At 29.7% G+C, this 17,072-nt stretch overlaps 4 protein-coding genes and 4 pseudogenes across 8 annotated transcripts, besides 3 other annotated features; 6 read left to right on the plus strand and 2 right to left on the minus strand.

Moving 5' to 3' along the window:
* Nucleotides 1-830: part of a mobile genetic element that runs on past the window's edge.
* Nucleotides 831-2,144: 1,314 nt separating this feature from the next.
* Nucleotides 2,145-2,173: a mobile genetic element.
* A 1,173-nt stretch (nucleotides 2,174-3,346) lies between these two features.
* TVAGG3_0867050 (uncharacterized protein) lies at nucleotides 3,347-3,562 on the minus strand (the record flags this gene model as incomplete). Its single annotated transcript, XM_051249896.1, has 1 exon — nucleotides 3,347-3,562. The coding sequence occupies one exon, from the start codon at nucleotides 3,560-3,562 to the stop codon at nucleotides 3,347-3,349; it is 216 nt and encodes a 71-aa protein (XP_051085371.1).
* Nucleotides 3,563-4,519: 957 nt separating this feature from the next.
* Nucleotides 4,520-5,272, plus strand: TVAGG3_0867060 (uncharacterized protein; the record flags this gene model as incomplete). Its single annotated transcript, XM_051249897.1, has 1 exon — nucleotides 4,520-5,272. One exon carries the CDS (start codon nucleotides 4,520-4,522, stop codon nucleotides 5,270-5,272), a length of 753 nt encoding a protein of 250 aa, XP_051085372.1.
* Nucleotides 5,273-5,422: 150 nt separating this feature from the next.
* Nucleotides 5,423-17,072: part of a mobile genetic element that runs on past the window's edge.
* On the plus strand, nucleotides 6,240-7,064 carry TVAGG3_0867080 (uncharacterized protein; the record flags this gene model as incomplete). The annotated part of the gene is made up of 1 exon (XM_051249898.1): nucleotides 6,240-7,064. One exon carries the CDS (start codon nucleotides 6,240-6,242, stop codon nucleotides 7,062-7,064), a length of 825 nt encoding a protein of 274 aa, XP_051085373.1.
* Nucleotides 9,351-10,048, plus strand: TVAGG3_0867090 (annotated as a pseudogene). Its single transcript has one exon. A coding segment is annotated over exon 1 (698 nt).
* On the plus strand, nucleotides 10,462-11,001 carry TVAGG3_0867100 (KilA, N-terminal/APSES-type HTH, DNA-binding family; the record flags this gene model as incomplete). Its single annotated transcript, XM_051249899.1, has 1 exon — nucleotides 10,462-11,001. The coding sequence occupies one exon, from the start codon at nucleotides 10,462-10,464 to the stop codon at nucleotides 10,999-11,001; it is 540 nt and encodes a 179-aa protein (XP_051085374.1).
* On the plus strand, nucleotides 11,661-13,593 carry TVAGG3_0867110 (annotated as a pseudogene). The gene has a single exon. A coding segment is annotated over exon 1 (1,933 nt).
* Nucleotides 13,655-13,973, plus strand: TVAGG3_0867120 (annotated as a pseudogene). Its single transcript has one exon. A coding segment is annotated over exon 1 (319 nt).
* Nucleotides 14,588-16,087, minus strand: TVAGG3_0867130 (annotated as a pseudogene). Its single transcript has one exon. A coding segment is annotated over exon 1 (1,500 nt).

The following is a 17,072-nucleotide window of genomic DNA, read 5'->3' on the forward strand; positions in this document are numbered from 1 at the left end:
AAAATAGATTTTTTCGGTTTTCTCTTCAAATAATTGAAAGAATGATACTATTATAGGTTTATTATATTATATAGCATATAATCATGCTATAGCCGAAAATTATAAGTTTTGAGAAGATTGAATATAACACAAATAAATTTGAATGTAAGTTAAATTGCTTGTTGTTTTTAATAGCTATTTAATGAGAAATCCAATATTGCAAAATTCAAATTGAATGATTGAAAGAACAGAAAAAGTCATTCTTTTCAATTTCGAATATGTTTCATTGTATTTATAATTATATGGCAAATAAGATATTTAAACTTGATTTTTGAAGGAAAATTCACAAAATTGAATAAATTCAAATAATTTTTATTCAAAAATAAACTAGTTATTTGAGTTTAATACTAATTATCTATTCAAACTACAAAGTTTGTAATTTAAAATATTTTGTGAGATCAGATTGAATTAATTCAAGGTTCTTTTCAATTAATATTAATGACCATATTACGCATTTTCGAACATTCTAAACCAAATATATAAAAATGGGAGACGAATGTTAAATTTGCTAGACATGGGGAAGTTGTCTGCAAAGTTTTAGCTCTTATCTCTAACAAAAAATTAATTTTTAAAAAAAATGACCGAATACGTTTCACAGCGAGAAAAAAATAAAAGGCAAGATAGAATTTTCTAGACATAAAGAAGTTGTTTACCGAGTTTTAGCTCTTATCTCTAACAAAAAAATTAATTTTTAAAAAAATGACCGAAAACGTTTCACAGCGAGAAAAAAATAAAAGGCAAGATAGAATTTTCTAGACATAAAGAAGTTGTTTACCGAGTTTTAGCTCTTATCTCTAACAAAAAATTAATTTTTAAAAAAAAGACCGAATACGTTTCACAGCGAGAAAAAAATAAAAGGCAAGATAGAATTTTCTAGACATAAAGAAGTTGTTTACCGAGTTTTAGCTCTTATCTCTAACAAAAAATTAATTTTTAAAAAAAGACCGAATACGTTTCACAGCGAGAAAAAAATAAAAGGCAAGATAGAATTTTCTAGACATAAAGAAGTTGTTTACCGAGTTTTAGCTCTTATCTCTAACAAAAAATTAATTTTTAAAAAAATGACCGAAAACGTTTCACAGCGAGAAAAAAATAAAAGGCAAGATAGAATTTTCTAGACATAAAGAAGTTGTTTACCGAGTTTTAGCTCTTATCTCTAACAAAAAATTAATTTTTAAAAAAAAGACCGAATACGTTTCACAGCGAGAAAAAAATAAAAGGCAAGATAGAATTTTCTAGACATAAAGAAGTTGTTTACCGAGTTTTAGCTCTTATCTCTAACAAAAATTAATTTTTAAAAAAAAGACCGAATACGTTTCACAGCGAGAAAAAAATAAAAGGCAAGATAGAATTTTCTAGACATAAAGAAGTTGTTTACCGAGTTTTAGCTCTTATCTCTAACAAAAAATTAATTTTTAAAAAAAGACCGAATACGTTTCACAGCGAGAAAAAAATAAAAGGCAAGATAGAATTTTCTAGACATAAAGAAGTTGTTTACCGAGTTTTAGCTCTTATCTCTAACAAAAAATTAATTTTTAAAAAAATGACCGAAAACGTTTCACAGCGAGAAAAAAATAAAAGGCAAGATAGAATTTTCTAGACATAAAGAAGTTGTTTACCGAGTTTTAGCTCTTATCTCTAACAAAAAATTAATTTTTAAAAAAATGACCGAAAACGTTTCACAGCGAGAAAAAAATAAAAGGCAAGATAGAATTTTCTAGACATAAAGAAGTTGTTTACCGAGTTTTAGCTCTTATCTCTAACAAAAAATTAATTTTTAAAAAAATGACCGAAAACGTTTCACAGCGAGAAAAAAATAAAAGGCAAGATAGAATTTTCTAGACATAAAGAAGTTGTTTACCGAGTTTTAGCTCTTATCTCTAACAAAAAATTAATTTTTAAAAAAATGACCGAAAACGTTTCACAGCGAGAAAAAAAATAAAAGGCAAGATAGAATTTTCTAGACATAAAGAAGTTGTCTACCAAGTGTCAGCTGTTACTTCTTCTCAATACTGATATAAAATAAAAATCTTTATTATTTATTTAACCTTTATTGTTTCATTAAACTTCATTTATTTTATATTATAGTTTTATTCTTTTAGCTACTTGTAAAATAATCTAATTTTATATCATCATTTTAGTAGTAGGATAGGAAGGGTTGTGTGACTTTTTTTGTTACGTCTATATATAGATGAAGGTATATTTTCACATCTTCTATATATAGATGATATAAAAAATTTTTCTTACGTTTTTTAAGTCATGAATTCGTAAGAAAGCGCGACATTATTAAATAAATTAGTAATAAATATTATATACTAAACACATTTTAAAAAATTAACATTAATTTTAAAATAATTAATTATTTTATCTTTTATAAAAGAAGCTATATATAGATGATGTCAGATATTCCGCGATTAATTAAACATTGTTTAAATCCTGAATGGGTTAAACTTCAATTTAAAAATGAAGATTGTGAATTATTAAATGAATATGAAAGCCAAAATAAGCTAATGAGGTATAAATATAATGATAAAGAATATTTAATTTCATGGAATCAATGGAGTCATAAACTTTAAAAAGAAATTTGATGAGTTCAACATTGAACTTTAAGAAACTAATGATTATTTGAATTTATAAAATCAATTATTTGATTCATTCTTTCTTCAATCTCTTCTATTCTTTTTGTTAAATCATCAATTTTCATTAATGAGGTGATTCTTGATTGAGGAATAGATTTCAAACTAACCACTCCTTTTATTTTTGAAATTTTGAATCCATCAACTTTAAACATTTTATTCAATTTACACGTTGTCAATTCTTCAAATAATTTTTTATTATTAGCATAATAGTCATTAAATTCTTCAACAGATGAAAAAATTTTTATTTCAGTAATTGGTTTAACAACGTTTATTTTTTGTTGAACATTTTCACTTTCATTTATTTCTTCCTCCTCTGTTTCATTTATTTTTAAAATTGGTTTCATTTATCATTAAATAAAAATTAGAATATAAGTGATGAAATATATTTTTTTAATTAATATTAAATCAGAAATGGCGGCAGGATTCTTTAAAAAATTATGGGATGGAATTATGAAAGCTGCGGGTTGGGTTTATAAAAAGATTATTAAACCCGTTGCAAACTTTTTGGCACCAGTAGCGAAAACGGCAGGAACTATCATAGGTGGAGTATTAGGTACTAAAGCAGGTAATCCGGCGATGGGAGCACAAGCAGGTAACGCAGTTGGTGGAATTGCTGAAGGAATACTTAATAAAATAGGAGGTAGATAGTGGAAAAATAAATATTATTTTTATCTTAGTATCGGTTGAAGTCTTTGATAAACTTTTTCTCCTTTATTTAATATTTCTCTTATTGGGGCGGCTTTTGGTGTTATTGATTCAGCAACGTCACTAATTGCTTCTTTATTCTTAAATATCCAATTTGCTCCTTTCTTCATTGTTTCCCAAACTTTATGCGCTCCTCTTTTTACTTTATCCCACAGTTTCTTAAATATACCTGCAGCCATAGTTGATTATTTCATTAAAATTAAAAATTCATTTTCATCTTTTAATTTTGATTTTTTATTTAATAATAAATGACGACTAACTATTTAGTGCCAAACACTAAACCGATTAATGGAAATGTGTTTCATTCATTCGAAAAGATAAATGAAATATTCGCAAAGAATGACGGTAGAAGATATTATAGAGAACTTGAAAGTTCATGCTATGACTCTGATGCTCCATATTTTGATGATAAACAAACTCATTTAAGAATTACAAATCCGGCTCATGATGTGAACCAATTAGGTGACACATATATTAAACGCAAAGTTAAAGCAACTCTAGTTTCAAATAAAGCTTTCACATGTGATGCCGCTTTTAAATGCATGCGTTTATCCGTTGGTTACAAATCATCAAATCAAAGCTTTAAACAATTAGAAGTAGAAACCGAAAGAGGTGATGCCGGTTATCTTCAGATGGATTGCGCCCGTGAATCTTTCGCATTTGCAACATATAAACCAAAATCAGAAAGGAAAGTTAAAAAGTTTGTTCATTCGTTATATAATAATGTTCAAAAATATGATAACTCAGTATGTGGTAAATATATTGACCCTTCAGAAGTTTTCAAGAAAGCAAATGAAGAAGTTGATATCACTTTTGATATGATTATTCCGGTAAATGATTTGTTAGCATTTCAGGCGTTCGATGATTATCCTAAATCATTTGGTGATATCATTCTTAAATATTATGTTTTCAGGGATACTTTAGTATTTTGTCAGGTTGACCCGTTAAGAGTTGCTGATTTACAAAATTACGTTTATGAAAAGATAACTGATGAAAATTATGAAAAGATTATGAATCATGTTTATAAATATGATCGCAAATTCCAACAAATCGGACTTCCTACCAAATTAATTACAAGCTTAGCCGCTACATCTGCTGACGCAACAGTTGATGACGTTATTATTTCATGCACAAAGATGGAAGTTTTAGAGGATAAATGCATTACACCAGGATACGGTTTAATTGAAGAATCAGTTAAAGCAATACCACGTTTATTCAGTAAGGAAGATCCATTCATGATTCCAGCTCAACATATTGACGTTCGTTCACTAAATGGAGGTTGCATCACTCCTGAAGGTATTAGCTCAGATTTCTCATACGCTCTTCATAATGTTACAGATGTTGTGTTAACATTTCCGAAGAATGCAATGCAAAGAACGGTTTTAGAAAATCCAACGCTTCGAGGTCTTCAGGTCACTATAGATTCCAGAAACTTCCCCGATCAAGCGATGACCACAGTGGGCGACATATTCTTTACACGTATGCTTCAAGCTTCTGATTTAGATGGAGTGAATGAATGCACAGAAGAATACGAGGACTCATTAACTAGACCACTGAATGATGATGATGGCACGCCATTAGCTAGAACATGGAAAGACCAAACTTCATTCTTATGCACTATTCCAGTTCAACGTGATGGAGCGGGTATATTCTTTGATGGATTAGAAACTTTCAACTCACAAGTTACAGTACAAGTGAAAGCTTATCCAATCATTCAGGGTGTAAATGACACTTACTGTTCAAAGGTGACAAATCCTCCTCAGGTTTGGTTTACTAGGACTACATATTGGACATGGACACCGGATGAAGGTTTGAAATATCATCCAACAGGTACACCACCGCAGTATAGAAGTTCATATGATGAAATATTGATGAATAGAAATGTTTAAAATTATAAATTTATTTTTGATTAAATGGATTTAAATTCATCCACCCCTTATGAAGAATTAGCGGGAGTATATAATACATACGTAGATGATATGATTAATGAAGCATTGAGTGATAATAGAAATGCTCTATCTAAGGAAAAATTAATGAAAATTCCATATTCTGAATGTTACTTAAATTCAATCACTGCATCAATTGGTAAACAAAATAAAGGTAAAACATTAACGATATTAAAACAAATTATCATTATTGCTAACACTTCCCCCTATTCACATGTGTTAATTTATATCAACCGTTCAGGTTCACCTTCAGATGATACATTTGAATCTTTAAAGCATTTAATCAAAATTCCAATTATTTATTTATCACAAGAAGAAGCAGAAGATTATTTAAAAAACTTTTTAATGTATAAAGAATTATATAATACAATCAAGAAGCAAGGATTAGAGGATAAAATTATTGATAAACAACGGGATGAATTATTTGAAACACTTTCTATTTCAAATTTTGATAGAGAATTTTTGCATTCACTCATTTTTCTAGATGATGCAGTGAAATCAAAACTAATAACAAATGAGAAATCATATTTTAATCAGTTATTAACTCAATGTCGACACATTCAGTGTTCATTCTTTATGGCTGTTCAATACTTCAAAGCATTAAGCACAAACATTAAATCAAATCTATCAACACTTTTCATTTTCAGTGGGTTTAATCGTCAACAGTTGAACGTTATGCTTTATCAAGTGAATTTGCCAATGAGCATTAATGAACTTTACACACAATATCAGCAATTAGGTGAACATGGGAAAATAATAGTTGATTTAAATAAAGGAGGTGTTAAATTTGATTAACTTTTTATAATTAATTTTTATTTTTTATTTATAATTAAACATGACAGAAATGGTAAATCTTCTACAGGTTCCATTAAAACAGGGGACAAACAAAAGGGGTGCATATAATAGAACTATGAAAGTTCCTGATGGAATGAAAGAATTAGTTCATATTGTTGCTGGTCTTCAAAAAGATGTTAAACAAATGAGAAACGTTTTAACATTACCAGAAGCTCAAGCATATGCCAAACGTCATGGTCCAAATTGGGAAGCACACGAAGCAGACATTACGGGTCCAAATGGAAAACCTGATGATATAAATGAAGTTTTCGTTACTGATGGTCAAGGTAATATTAAAGTCATAAATGGTTATAAATTAACTATAACTGATTATCCTAAACGTAAAGCATATAATGAACGTTATCCTATGCAATTTGATGAAAATGGAAAAGCTGTTAAACAATACATTGGAGAAGGTGAAAATGGTCCAATTAATTCATACCGTCATAATCCATATTCTTATTTCAATGAAGAATTAAATGCTGTTGAAGAGGGACCGGATGGATTACCACGATATTCTAACCAGTTTGATGGTCAATATGCAAATATTAGACCTGAAATTTCAGCTAAGAAATTCTTTAAAGTTGCTTTATTCGATCCAGTTTTCGCAAATGTTAAAGATGAACTTAAACAGCAATTCCAACCAATTATAGTAGCAAGAATTGCATCAGGTGCTTTATCTCAAGCATTCAAAGATTTAATTAAGAAACCATTATATCAGCAACGTGGTTTAACTTATGATTTAGTTAAGGAATCAGATAAAAGAAAATTTGAGAAATCAGATGATTATAAGAATGCAATTAATGAATATATTCGGTCTATTAATTTCGATGAAACAGCTAAAAATCAACTTCATGAACAAATACAGGGAATAATAGATTCAAAAGTTCCAGCAAAATAAAAGTTTAAATATATTTTTTTATTCGATTATAAATGAGAAGACGTTTCACTAGTCAAAAGAACACTAACGCAAAAGCAGAGATTACGGTTGGTTATAACGTAAATGATGATAAATCACGAATTATTCAAAATGTTAAAGTTAATGTTAGCCCTGAACTAACAAGGTCAGCAACTCAACCAAATTTATTAACTCGTGACTTACCGAAAAAGGAGGAGCAAAATAAAGAAGATGGAGACCCAATCATTTTATCTGAACCTGGTAAAGAACCTGTTGAAATTCCCACTTATCCAACATACCCCCCACCTCTTTCATCAAACATCGAGAACCCATATAAAATAGACATTAATTCTGAATTAATGAAAATTTACCGTGATATAATAATTAATAATTATGATTCAATAATAAATTTAATTGATCAATCCGGTTAATTATTTTACCTTATGAATCATTAATTCACAATTATCGCCATTCTTTGTGATGTTCAAGATTCAGACGTTAAGATTCAATTTTTCATAGATGATGAGGTTTCATGCTGCGGAACAGTTGCAAAAATAAATCCTATAAAGGATATTAGCACAATTAAGATATCAAAGAACGGAACAACAACTGAACTTCATTTAACATATAATGATATTTATAATAAAATAATTGATGAATATAAAAATATCACTTGAAAAATTCTTTGTTAAGGCTATTTAATATTCAAGCATTAACATTATCGAATAATAATCCTTTGAATCATAATCGATAATAATTGACCTTTCACCAGTTTCTATCGTTTGTTTTATTTCTTTTTGTTCCCCACTATCTGGATCGGTCATTGTAATTGTTTTTGTTATAGTATCAGCTTTATCTTTAACTTCAATCTTTTTTCCATCGGGATATTTAAACCAAAATTCCAAAAATTCGATATTGTCAATCTGTTCATATTTTAATCTATCAATTACATTTTTAATACCATCTGAAAATCTTATGAAATGGTCATTATATGGGTTTGATTGAACTAAATTTGAATGAAGTGAAATATAACCTGTTGATGAATATGACACTGACTCATATTTTCTGAAAACACTAAAATTTATAACATGAATGAATTTCTTATTCGTTGAATTTATGAATTCTTGAGGTAATCTTATTCTAGTTTTATTTATCACTGGAAAATAACGCTTTACCATATTTTTAATCGTAATAAAAATGTCAATTATCAATATTATTTCGAATAATAGTTGTGAATTAAATTTAACAGTTAGCGGAATTTATAATGTTACTCTCGTTTCTGTGAGTGGTAAATTTAATCCCATTCTTTTAGACCCTTCAGATTATATATCATTTATTAAAGATGACCATGAAAAAACGTATGATATGTATATAAATAATGTGATAGCGAAATGGGATATTAACATGATTTTAAGTTATTTAAACGAATCATTTATCGTATGGTATGAAGAAAATTTTAAATCAAAACCTGATAAACTTTTTGAACTTGATGAAATAAATAACCTTATTAAATTCCCGCTGAAAATTAAATTTTGTACTCCTCATCTTCGTTCATTGTTGGGAATATTAAATTTTGAAAAAGATGTTGGGGATGTTTTGTATTCTGACACCGGTTCCAATTTCATTTTAATCAAATGTGATAAAGTTAATACCCCAATGAGATTTTCACATCAAACATTAGACCCTAACTCTTACCCATCAATACAAAACATTTTATCCATCAACTTAAACACATTTTCTTTATCATATCCGTTTCAATTATCTGGGAATTCATTTATTCTTCATTCAAAAGATTTATCAAATATTAAATTTAGAATAACTGACCTATTTGATTGTGATTTAGAATTTATGAATGAAATATTATGGCAATTTCAAATAGAAAAAATAGCTGATGAGATAACAGATTAAATATTTATTTTTAAATCATAATAAATGATTAAACAACAGCAACTTAAGGCGCAAAGCACCCAGGTCCTTCAGACCATTACATACGCCATATATGCATATAATTCAAAGACGGCAGAACAAACGCAAAGGTTGAAATATGGAGATTTGGAGATAGTATTGAAAAATGACCATTTCGAATTCGTTTGCAAAGGTGGTGCAGTGATATCAAATATAAAAGAAATTTTATTTATGAATTCAAAAATTAAAGGAATAACGGATGATATAACATCAATTCCACCAGAAGAACAGAGATATTACGCATTAAATGCATTTCCTAAAGTTTTGAAGATTGGAAGATTTAATTTAAATGAGGAATTCATAGAAGGTTTCCTAAATGACATAATGAAGAAGGTGGATAAGGAATATGTGGATAGTGAGTTAAATAAGAAGGCAAATTTGGTTTATGTTGATGAAAAAGATAATGAAATTAAAGAAAAGGTTGAATGGTATCATGAATGGACATCGGAGACTTTTAAAGTTAAAGCCGATACAGGATGGGTTTCAGGATGTTTAGACCTTAAAGCAGATAAAACTTATGTAGATGAAAATTATGCAAAGAAGTCGGAAGTAAATGATGTGATTACAAGCATGAAAAATGAAATACTTCAAACATTATATCCTGTTGGTTCTATTTATACGTCAATGAATCAACAAATCCAGCAACAGTTTTAGGTTTTGGTATGTGGAAGCAGATTGTAGATAAATTCTTATACTGTGCTAGATATTCAAAGCAAACAGGAGGTTCGAAGAAAATTAAAGAAGCAAACCTTCCACCGCACACTCATACAGGAACTACAAACACAACAGGTAATCATTCACATTCAATAACAAAAAGAGGTTATACAAATCTTGCAGCGGGTTCGAATAGACAGGGAATGAATAGATCTGATATTTCAACTGACCCAGTAGATTCAAGCACAGGTATTTTCTGTGGAACCGCAGGAAATCATTCACACACTTTCACAACAAATCCAACAGGCTCGGGTAAAGATTACATGCCACCATTTGTGACTGTATTCGCATGGTACCGCGTTCATTGAATGTGCTTGAGCCCAGACCTTTGGGTCAAGGCTTACCGAATGAACTAAATATATTTTATGTCTGTAATTAATTAGGTAATGAAGTAATGGATGAACTGCAGAAATAATGTTTACGTTAAGTGACTCAAAGAGTCCGGAGACAAAGTCTCATGTTTACGTTAAGTGACTCAAAGAGTCCGGAGACAAAGTCTCATGTTTACGTTAATGGTTTTTAGGTTATTCAATAATTAATTATTTTTGAATAACTGAACGTGTCACTATGTCACCATGTGTCACCAGGTTAATTAACTTCTTTTAAAAATGATGACAGCATGACATTTTGACAACATTTACGAAAATTTGATGCAGCCCAAAAATAAAGTTAGTTTTAAAATTATTTTTATTTATTTTTTATTTTGTATGTAAGAACAGAAATGTCAGTCGAAGCAAAAACATTCACGAACAAATCTAATGGCGAAACATTCACAAAAGGCACTTATAACGGTATTGAAGTCTTACGTAGAGACAAGGATGGTTACATTAATGCAACAAAGATGGCAAGAGAAGCGGAAAGGTTAAACCATTTAAACAGATTTCTCAATAGTACTAAAATGCAGGAAATTCTTGAGTTTTGGTTGAAAGAATACGGTGGAGCCAAAAGTGGCTCAACCTCAAAACAAGCATTTTATGAGCTTACTAGGGGTGTTATAAATGAATTCAAAGGTATTTACATACATCCTGACCTCGTTCATTTTGTTGCTGAATGGTGCTCTGTAAAGTATGCATTTTATGTCAAAGATATTATGGACTCCATAGACAAGAAAGTTCATGAGAAATTAGATGAAGAAGAACTTGAAGATACAGTAGAGAATGCTAAACCTTGTTCGAACAAGAAGTTAGAAAAATGTGCGAAAAACAAAATGAACATGAACGTGAGATATATTATAGTTATAGAGATTCTCCATACGAACTAGACCAATGGGAACAAGAAGATTTAAAGAGAGAATTTAGAGAATATGAACTCGCTAAGATAGCATTAGAAACTGCAGAAAAGAAGTTAAAAGTTTGGGGTCGTTTTGTAAAAAAATATTGTGAGTAAATGAACCATTTATTTTTGTCATAAAGACGCAACGTGGCGGGGCATAGCCCATGACCCAAAAATATATTTTATCGTTAAGTGACTCAAAGAGTCCGGAGACAAAGTCTCATGTTTTCAGGTTATTCAATAATTAATTATTTTTGAAGAACTGAAGGTGTCACTATGTCACCATGTCACCAGGTTATTTAACTTCTCTGAAAAAATGAGACAACATGACATTTTGACAACAGTCCTGGAAATAAATGTTTACGTTAAGTGACTCAAAGAGTCCGGAGACAAAGTCTCATGTTTACGTTAAGTGACTCAAAGAGTCCGGAGACAAAGTCTCATGTTTACGTTAATGTTTTCAGGTTATTCAATAATTAATTATTTTTGAAGAACTGAAGGTGTCACTATGTCACCATGTCACCAGGTTATTTAACTTCTCTGAAAAAATGAGACAACATGACATTTTGACAACAGTCCTGGAAATATGATGCAGCCCAAAAATAAAGTTAGTTTTAAAATTATTTTTATTTTTTTATTCCTATATAAATGACAGCAACAAACAACAACAGCAACTATATCGTTTCTGATGAAAAAGTTATTGATTCATTAGCTGAGGAATTAGTTGTGGCAGAAACTAAAACCCTCAACGAAAGAATTGGTGAAAACAAGATTGATTTACATAACTACCTCAAACACGATGGAGGAAGAGGAAGGAAAACTGGTATGGCTTTATTAGTAAATAAAATTTCAAATTTAACGATTATAGATGTTGATATCAATAAATCGTACAATGATGAACTTAAAGAAACAGTTAGAAAAGACATTCTATCAAAACTTTCGGATAAAGATGTTATCGTTAAAACCGCTTCAGGAGGTCTTCACATTTATTGCAACACTAATTTCTTCTATGCAGTTTCGAACAGAATGATTAAATGTTATTCCTGCAATGATTATGATATTGACATAATGACTTCTATGGATGATTCAAAGCGTTCTTTAGTGGTTATGGCTGATTCAAGAGTTCGCAAGAATGCAACAGAACCAATCAATACATACTCATTCATTCGTGGAAGTTACGATTCAACATTAACTAGAACAGTGAATGATATATTAAATGATTTGAATATTAAGGTAAGAGTTGAACAGAAGAACGAAGAAATAAAGACTATTATGAATGAAAACAAAGATGTAAACATTGACGATAAACTTGCCCAGAGCATAGTTGATGGCATCAGTGATTTTGAAGTACATAATGACGGTGGAAACATGAATTTAGAAAAAGAAATAACATTATTCACACTGTTTCAAGCAATTAATTCGTTACCGGATCATTTAATTAATGAAGCATACGATAACGTTTATAACTTCTGCAGCTTAACTGAAAATGCAAAAAGTAATTTTGAAAAAGCACGTAGTAGATATGCACATTTAATGACTTCTCCATTTGTTTTAGTGAAGATTCTAAAACTATACCAAAAGGAATATTATGATGAATATGTTTTACCTTTATTACGTAAGCCAAAAATAACATTTGATATCAAACTTGATGACTCGTTTTTGATAATGGATATTAGACGCAAAGCTGAAAATCATCAGTATAAAAACAGTTCTGAAGTAATTGAGGATTTATCACGTGTAATCCGTTTTGTAGATTGTGGAAATAAACACTTCATTCAAAAGGACTATAATATCCACGACAAAATGAATCAAATATCATTCGTTCTTCAGTCAAACATGAAAGAGTCACTCAAAATGATTAAATTATTTAAAGAAGAAGGTAAAACAATAACAGCATGGGACGTACTACTAAATCAATTGTCTTCATTAACCGTTAAGGGTGTTTGCTTTAAATCTGATTCTCCAGATGTTTTCTCAACGTTTCAAGGTTATAAATACAACGTTCTCGAAAAAGTAGATTACTCAAAAATTGAGATGTTTATGAATTTCATTAAAGAAGCCATTTGTGATAATAACGATGAAGTGTATAAATACATACTCGGCTGGATTGCATCAATGATTCAACATCCTGGAATCAAGAATGAAACAGCAATTATTTTGAAAGGACTTCAGGGAACAGGTAAAAACAGATTTACAGACATTATTTCTGAACTTCTCGCTGGTTATTCATGTAAAAACATTACCGAAATAGGTGAGCTAACGGGTAATTTCAATTCAGTAGTTGAGAATAAAATGTTTCTTGTACTTAATGAACTCAAGAATGTAGGTGAAGACAGACTCGCAAACTTCAACGCTTTGAAATCAATTATTACGGATAATGAGATTAGAATTAATGAAAAGAATCAACCAGAAGAACTGCTCAGAATGTTGCCAATTTCATTTTGGTAACTAATAACGTCTACCCTGTCAAAATTGAAGTTGGAGACAGAAGATACGTAGTTTTAAGGGTTAATGGTAAATTTAAGGGTCAATTTGATTACTTCAAGAATTTGATGAATTCATGCACAAAGGAATTTTATGATAATTTACTGACGTATTTTATGCAATATGACCTTTCATCATTTAATGTACGAATCATACCGATGACTGAAGCCAAACAAGATTTAATAGAATTATCAACAAATCCTTTAGATGTATGGATAAATACACATTATGATGAATTGTGTGCAGGTATGACGTTGTAAAAATGCTCTATTCTGCAAACCATCAGACATGAAAGACAAGAATTTCCAAATGAGCATTAAGGATAAATGTGATAGGAAACAGAGAAGAATAGATGGTAAACAAACATGGTGTTATGTTTTGAAAGAAGAAATGAAAGGATTATATAAACAGGTTGAACCAAACGATAATGAGGATTCATTTACTGACGATGAAATACCTGTAAATGAGGCAGTATAAAGTATGATTTGAATTTTTTTTGCATTAATCCCGCTGTGTTGTCAAAATGTCATGTTGTCATCATTTTTAAGAGAAGTTAATTAACCTGTGACATGGTGACATAGTGACACCTTCAGTTATTCAAAAATAATTCATAAATGCCTTCCTCCTTTCGTCCCGCTGTGTTGTCAAAATGTCATGTTGTCATCATTTTTAAGAGAAGTTAAATAACCTGGTGAACATGGTGACATAGTGACACCTTCAGTTATTCGAGACGTTGTCGAAGAGGAATAAAAATTAAATTTGGATTGAGTTTAAAAATTCATCTTTATTAAATTCATTTCTTCCAATCAATTTATTTATTCTATTAAATTCTTTTATTTTTTGCTTCACCCAGTTTAAGATTGAACGGTAAGTTTCTAATTTTTCGATTATTTCTTTCCTCTCTTCATCGTTTCAGTTCCATTAGTTTTATGGGCATCAGCCCCACCGCATTGCGGCTTCTTTTTGTAATAGCATATTTTTGATTTAATTCTGTTTAGTTTCTTTTTATATTCATCGTCAGGACTCTGAATCTTAATTAAATCAGGACTCTTGACTGCTTTGTTGTCACTCATTTCTTACGAAATAAAAAATTAAATATTATTTAAATATAATGGAGTAATAAAATAAATTGGAATTTCTATTAATTATTGTCAACTTCAACTAATACATTGCCGTTAATATATCTAACAAATTCAGCTATTGTGTCAAATCTTCGTCTTCTTTTTGTCATTGATTTATCAGTTTTTCCATAATCGAGATGAATCAAACTTTATCCCCTTGTTTAAAATTCATGAGCCCCGAATTAATTTGTTCACGTTTAACATCATTTAACCTTTCCATTTGCTTTCTAATATATTCCCATTCTTTGAAATATCATTTTTCATTTCCACTGGTTTCATGTTTATAGTTTATGCCATGTATTATTGTAATATATACTAACTGTTGTATGATGGAGTCATGATTTCCATCCCAGTATATCTGACCGTTAACCCCTAACGCATCTCTAAGAGTTCTCATTACCGCATCAACTATTTTATTATGAAACGTATATGGAGAAGATGAGAAGTAAAAATTAATTTGTGGGAAATAATGAGCCATAGCTGCCTGAAATCCTTTATCACCATCACCCCTTATTTATCTACTCTTTCATGATCTAGTAAGTATTGTATAGCTCTTCTTGTTTCCTGTTCTGTTTTCCCTTTCACCGGAATGCAATATAAATATCTAGTGTTAATGTTAATGGCAAATAAATAAGTAACGTTTCCTTTTGAATATTCTAAATGATCTATTTCGTATGAATATGGATATGGTGCAAATGAAGGGCGACTAAATTTTTCCTTTAACGGTTGAATTTTTGGGTCAATTGGTTTATTTAATATTTTGAAATCCTTTTTAAAATCTTTTTGCTTCTTTAATGTTTGAAATGGATATAATAAAGTGAATGATGAAGGATTAACTGAAGGAGGAGGCTGTACTGTCGTTGGATGTTTTGGTGTTGCAAGTGGTTTAATTTTATCCGCTTTGATTTTGGATTTCATTCCTTCCTTCATTAATTCTGGATGTATTCTATTCATTTGTTTTAAATATGCTGTATATAAAGGTTTGATATACTTTCCCGCTTCGAGTTTATGTTGAAGGATGAATTCCAAAAGTTGATCTTCATTTAAAAGTCGGGCTCAATATGGTTTAACTAATGAATCATAAATTAAAGCTTGTGCATCATTTATGGTCTGAAGGGTTAGGGCGTTTTGCACCTTTAGCTGTTGTGGCTCAGGATTATATAATTTATATAATTCATCAATATCTTCTTCTGTTAATACTTTATTTTTGAAATCTTTCAACTGTTTAAGTTGTGATTTAGTTTTTCCCTTTGAATATTCATTATTTTTAATTTTGTCTTTAATTTTAGAAATTATTTTATCATGATATTTCAAAATTTCATGTTTATAATATGGATAATAATAATCCATATCATCACCCGTTATATTGTTATCATGTTTTTGGAGATACGATTTTAATTCATAATAAGTAAGAAATTTTTGATTAAGTACTAAATCATAAATTAAATTTTTTAAATCTACGCTATTCATTTATATAAAAATAAAATAAGTGTTTTAAGGGTGCCCACCTCTTTGAATCATAGTATCAAAACCATCATTAACGGTTCCTTTTGTCTCTTCTGTGGCATTTCATTAAAAATAAAATTTTAAATTGTATTAAATAAATGGCATACAACATCCATTTTCACAACATACAGCCTTAGTGTGTGCTCCTGTTAATGCAGTCTTACCGATTGTTAAGCGAGTCATTGACCATTTTAAGTTGTAAATTAATTTGACCATCGAAAATAACTTTATCATTTATTATATCCAAATAATTTTTAGGTGTTAATTGCTTATTTTGTCGTAAACTAACACCTTTCATTTTTTGTGCAATCTTTTTAAAATCACCCCCATCAATTGAACCGTTGAATGATGTATAACACTTAGGACATAAAGCAACCATGTTATCACCTTGTTTCTCAATTGCTAAACCCAATAACTTTCTTCATGTGCTTTTTCTTCAGCTTTATTCTTTAATTTAGGTTTAATTTCTCATCAAAACAAAAGAAATCAAAAGGTGCGAATTTGAAAATGTTTTTATCATAAAATTGTTTATCGGTAACAGTTGCTTGAAATGCTTGAGTGTTAGGAAGATTTGGGTCGCCAGCGATTGCCAATAAGATGAATCAGTATCACCTTCAATGAAATGAAAACGATTAACATTCATGCATTTATACATTAAAATCATAAATGAAAACCAAATACCAGTATTTAGCATTATCTAAAGTGAAGAATGCCTCTTGTAACATGTATCACATCTATAAAATCTATCTTTAAGCATCACTTGATATGTATTTCACCTATTTCTCTTATGTTTTTAAACTTATTTGACATACATGCAACGCGTGCCTCTGTGCTTCATTATTTTAGTCTTTGCGTAATTTTGTGTATTCATTGCATCGTAACCATATGATCCATTAAGTGAAAGCAAAATAAATTTCCTTCTAATTCAGCCTTTTGTCTTCGTTCATAA

This window comes from Trichomonas vaginalis, chromosome VI, assembly GCF_026262505.1.
Source record: "Trichomonas vaginalis G3 chromosome VI, whole genome shotgun sequence".
NCBI classification, from domain to species: domain Eukaryota; phylum Parabasalia; order Trichomonadida; family Trichomonadidae; genus Trichomonas; species Trichomonas vaginalis.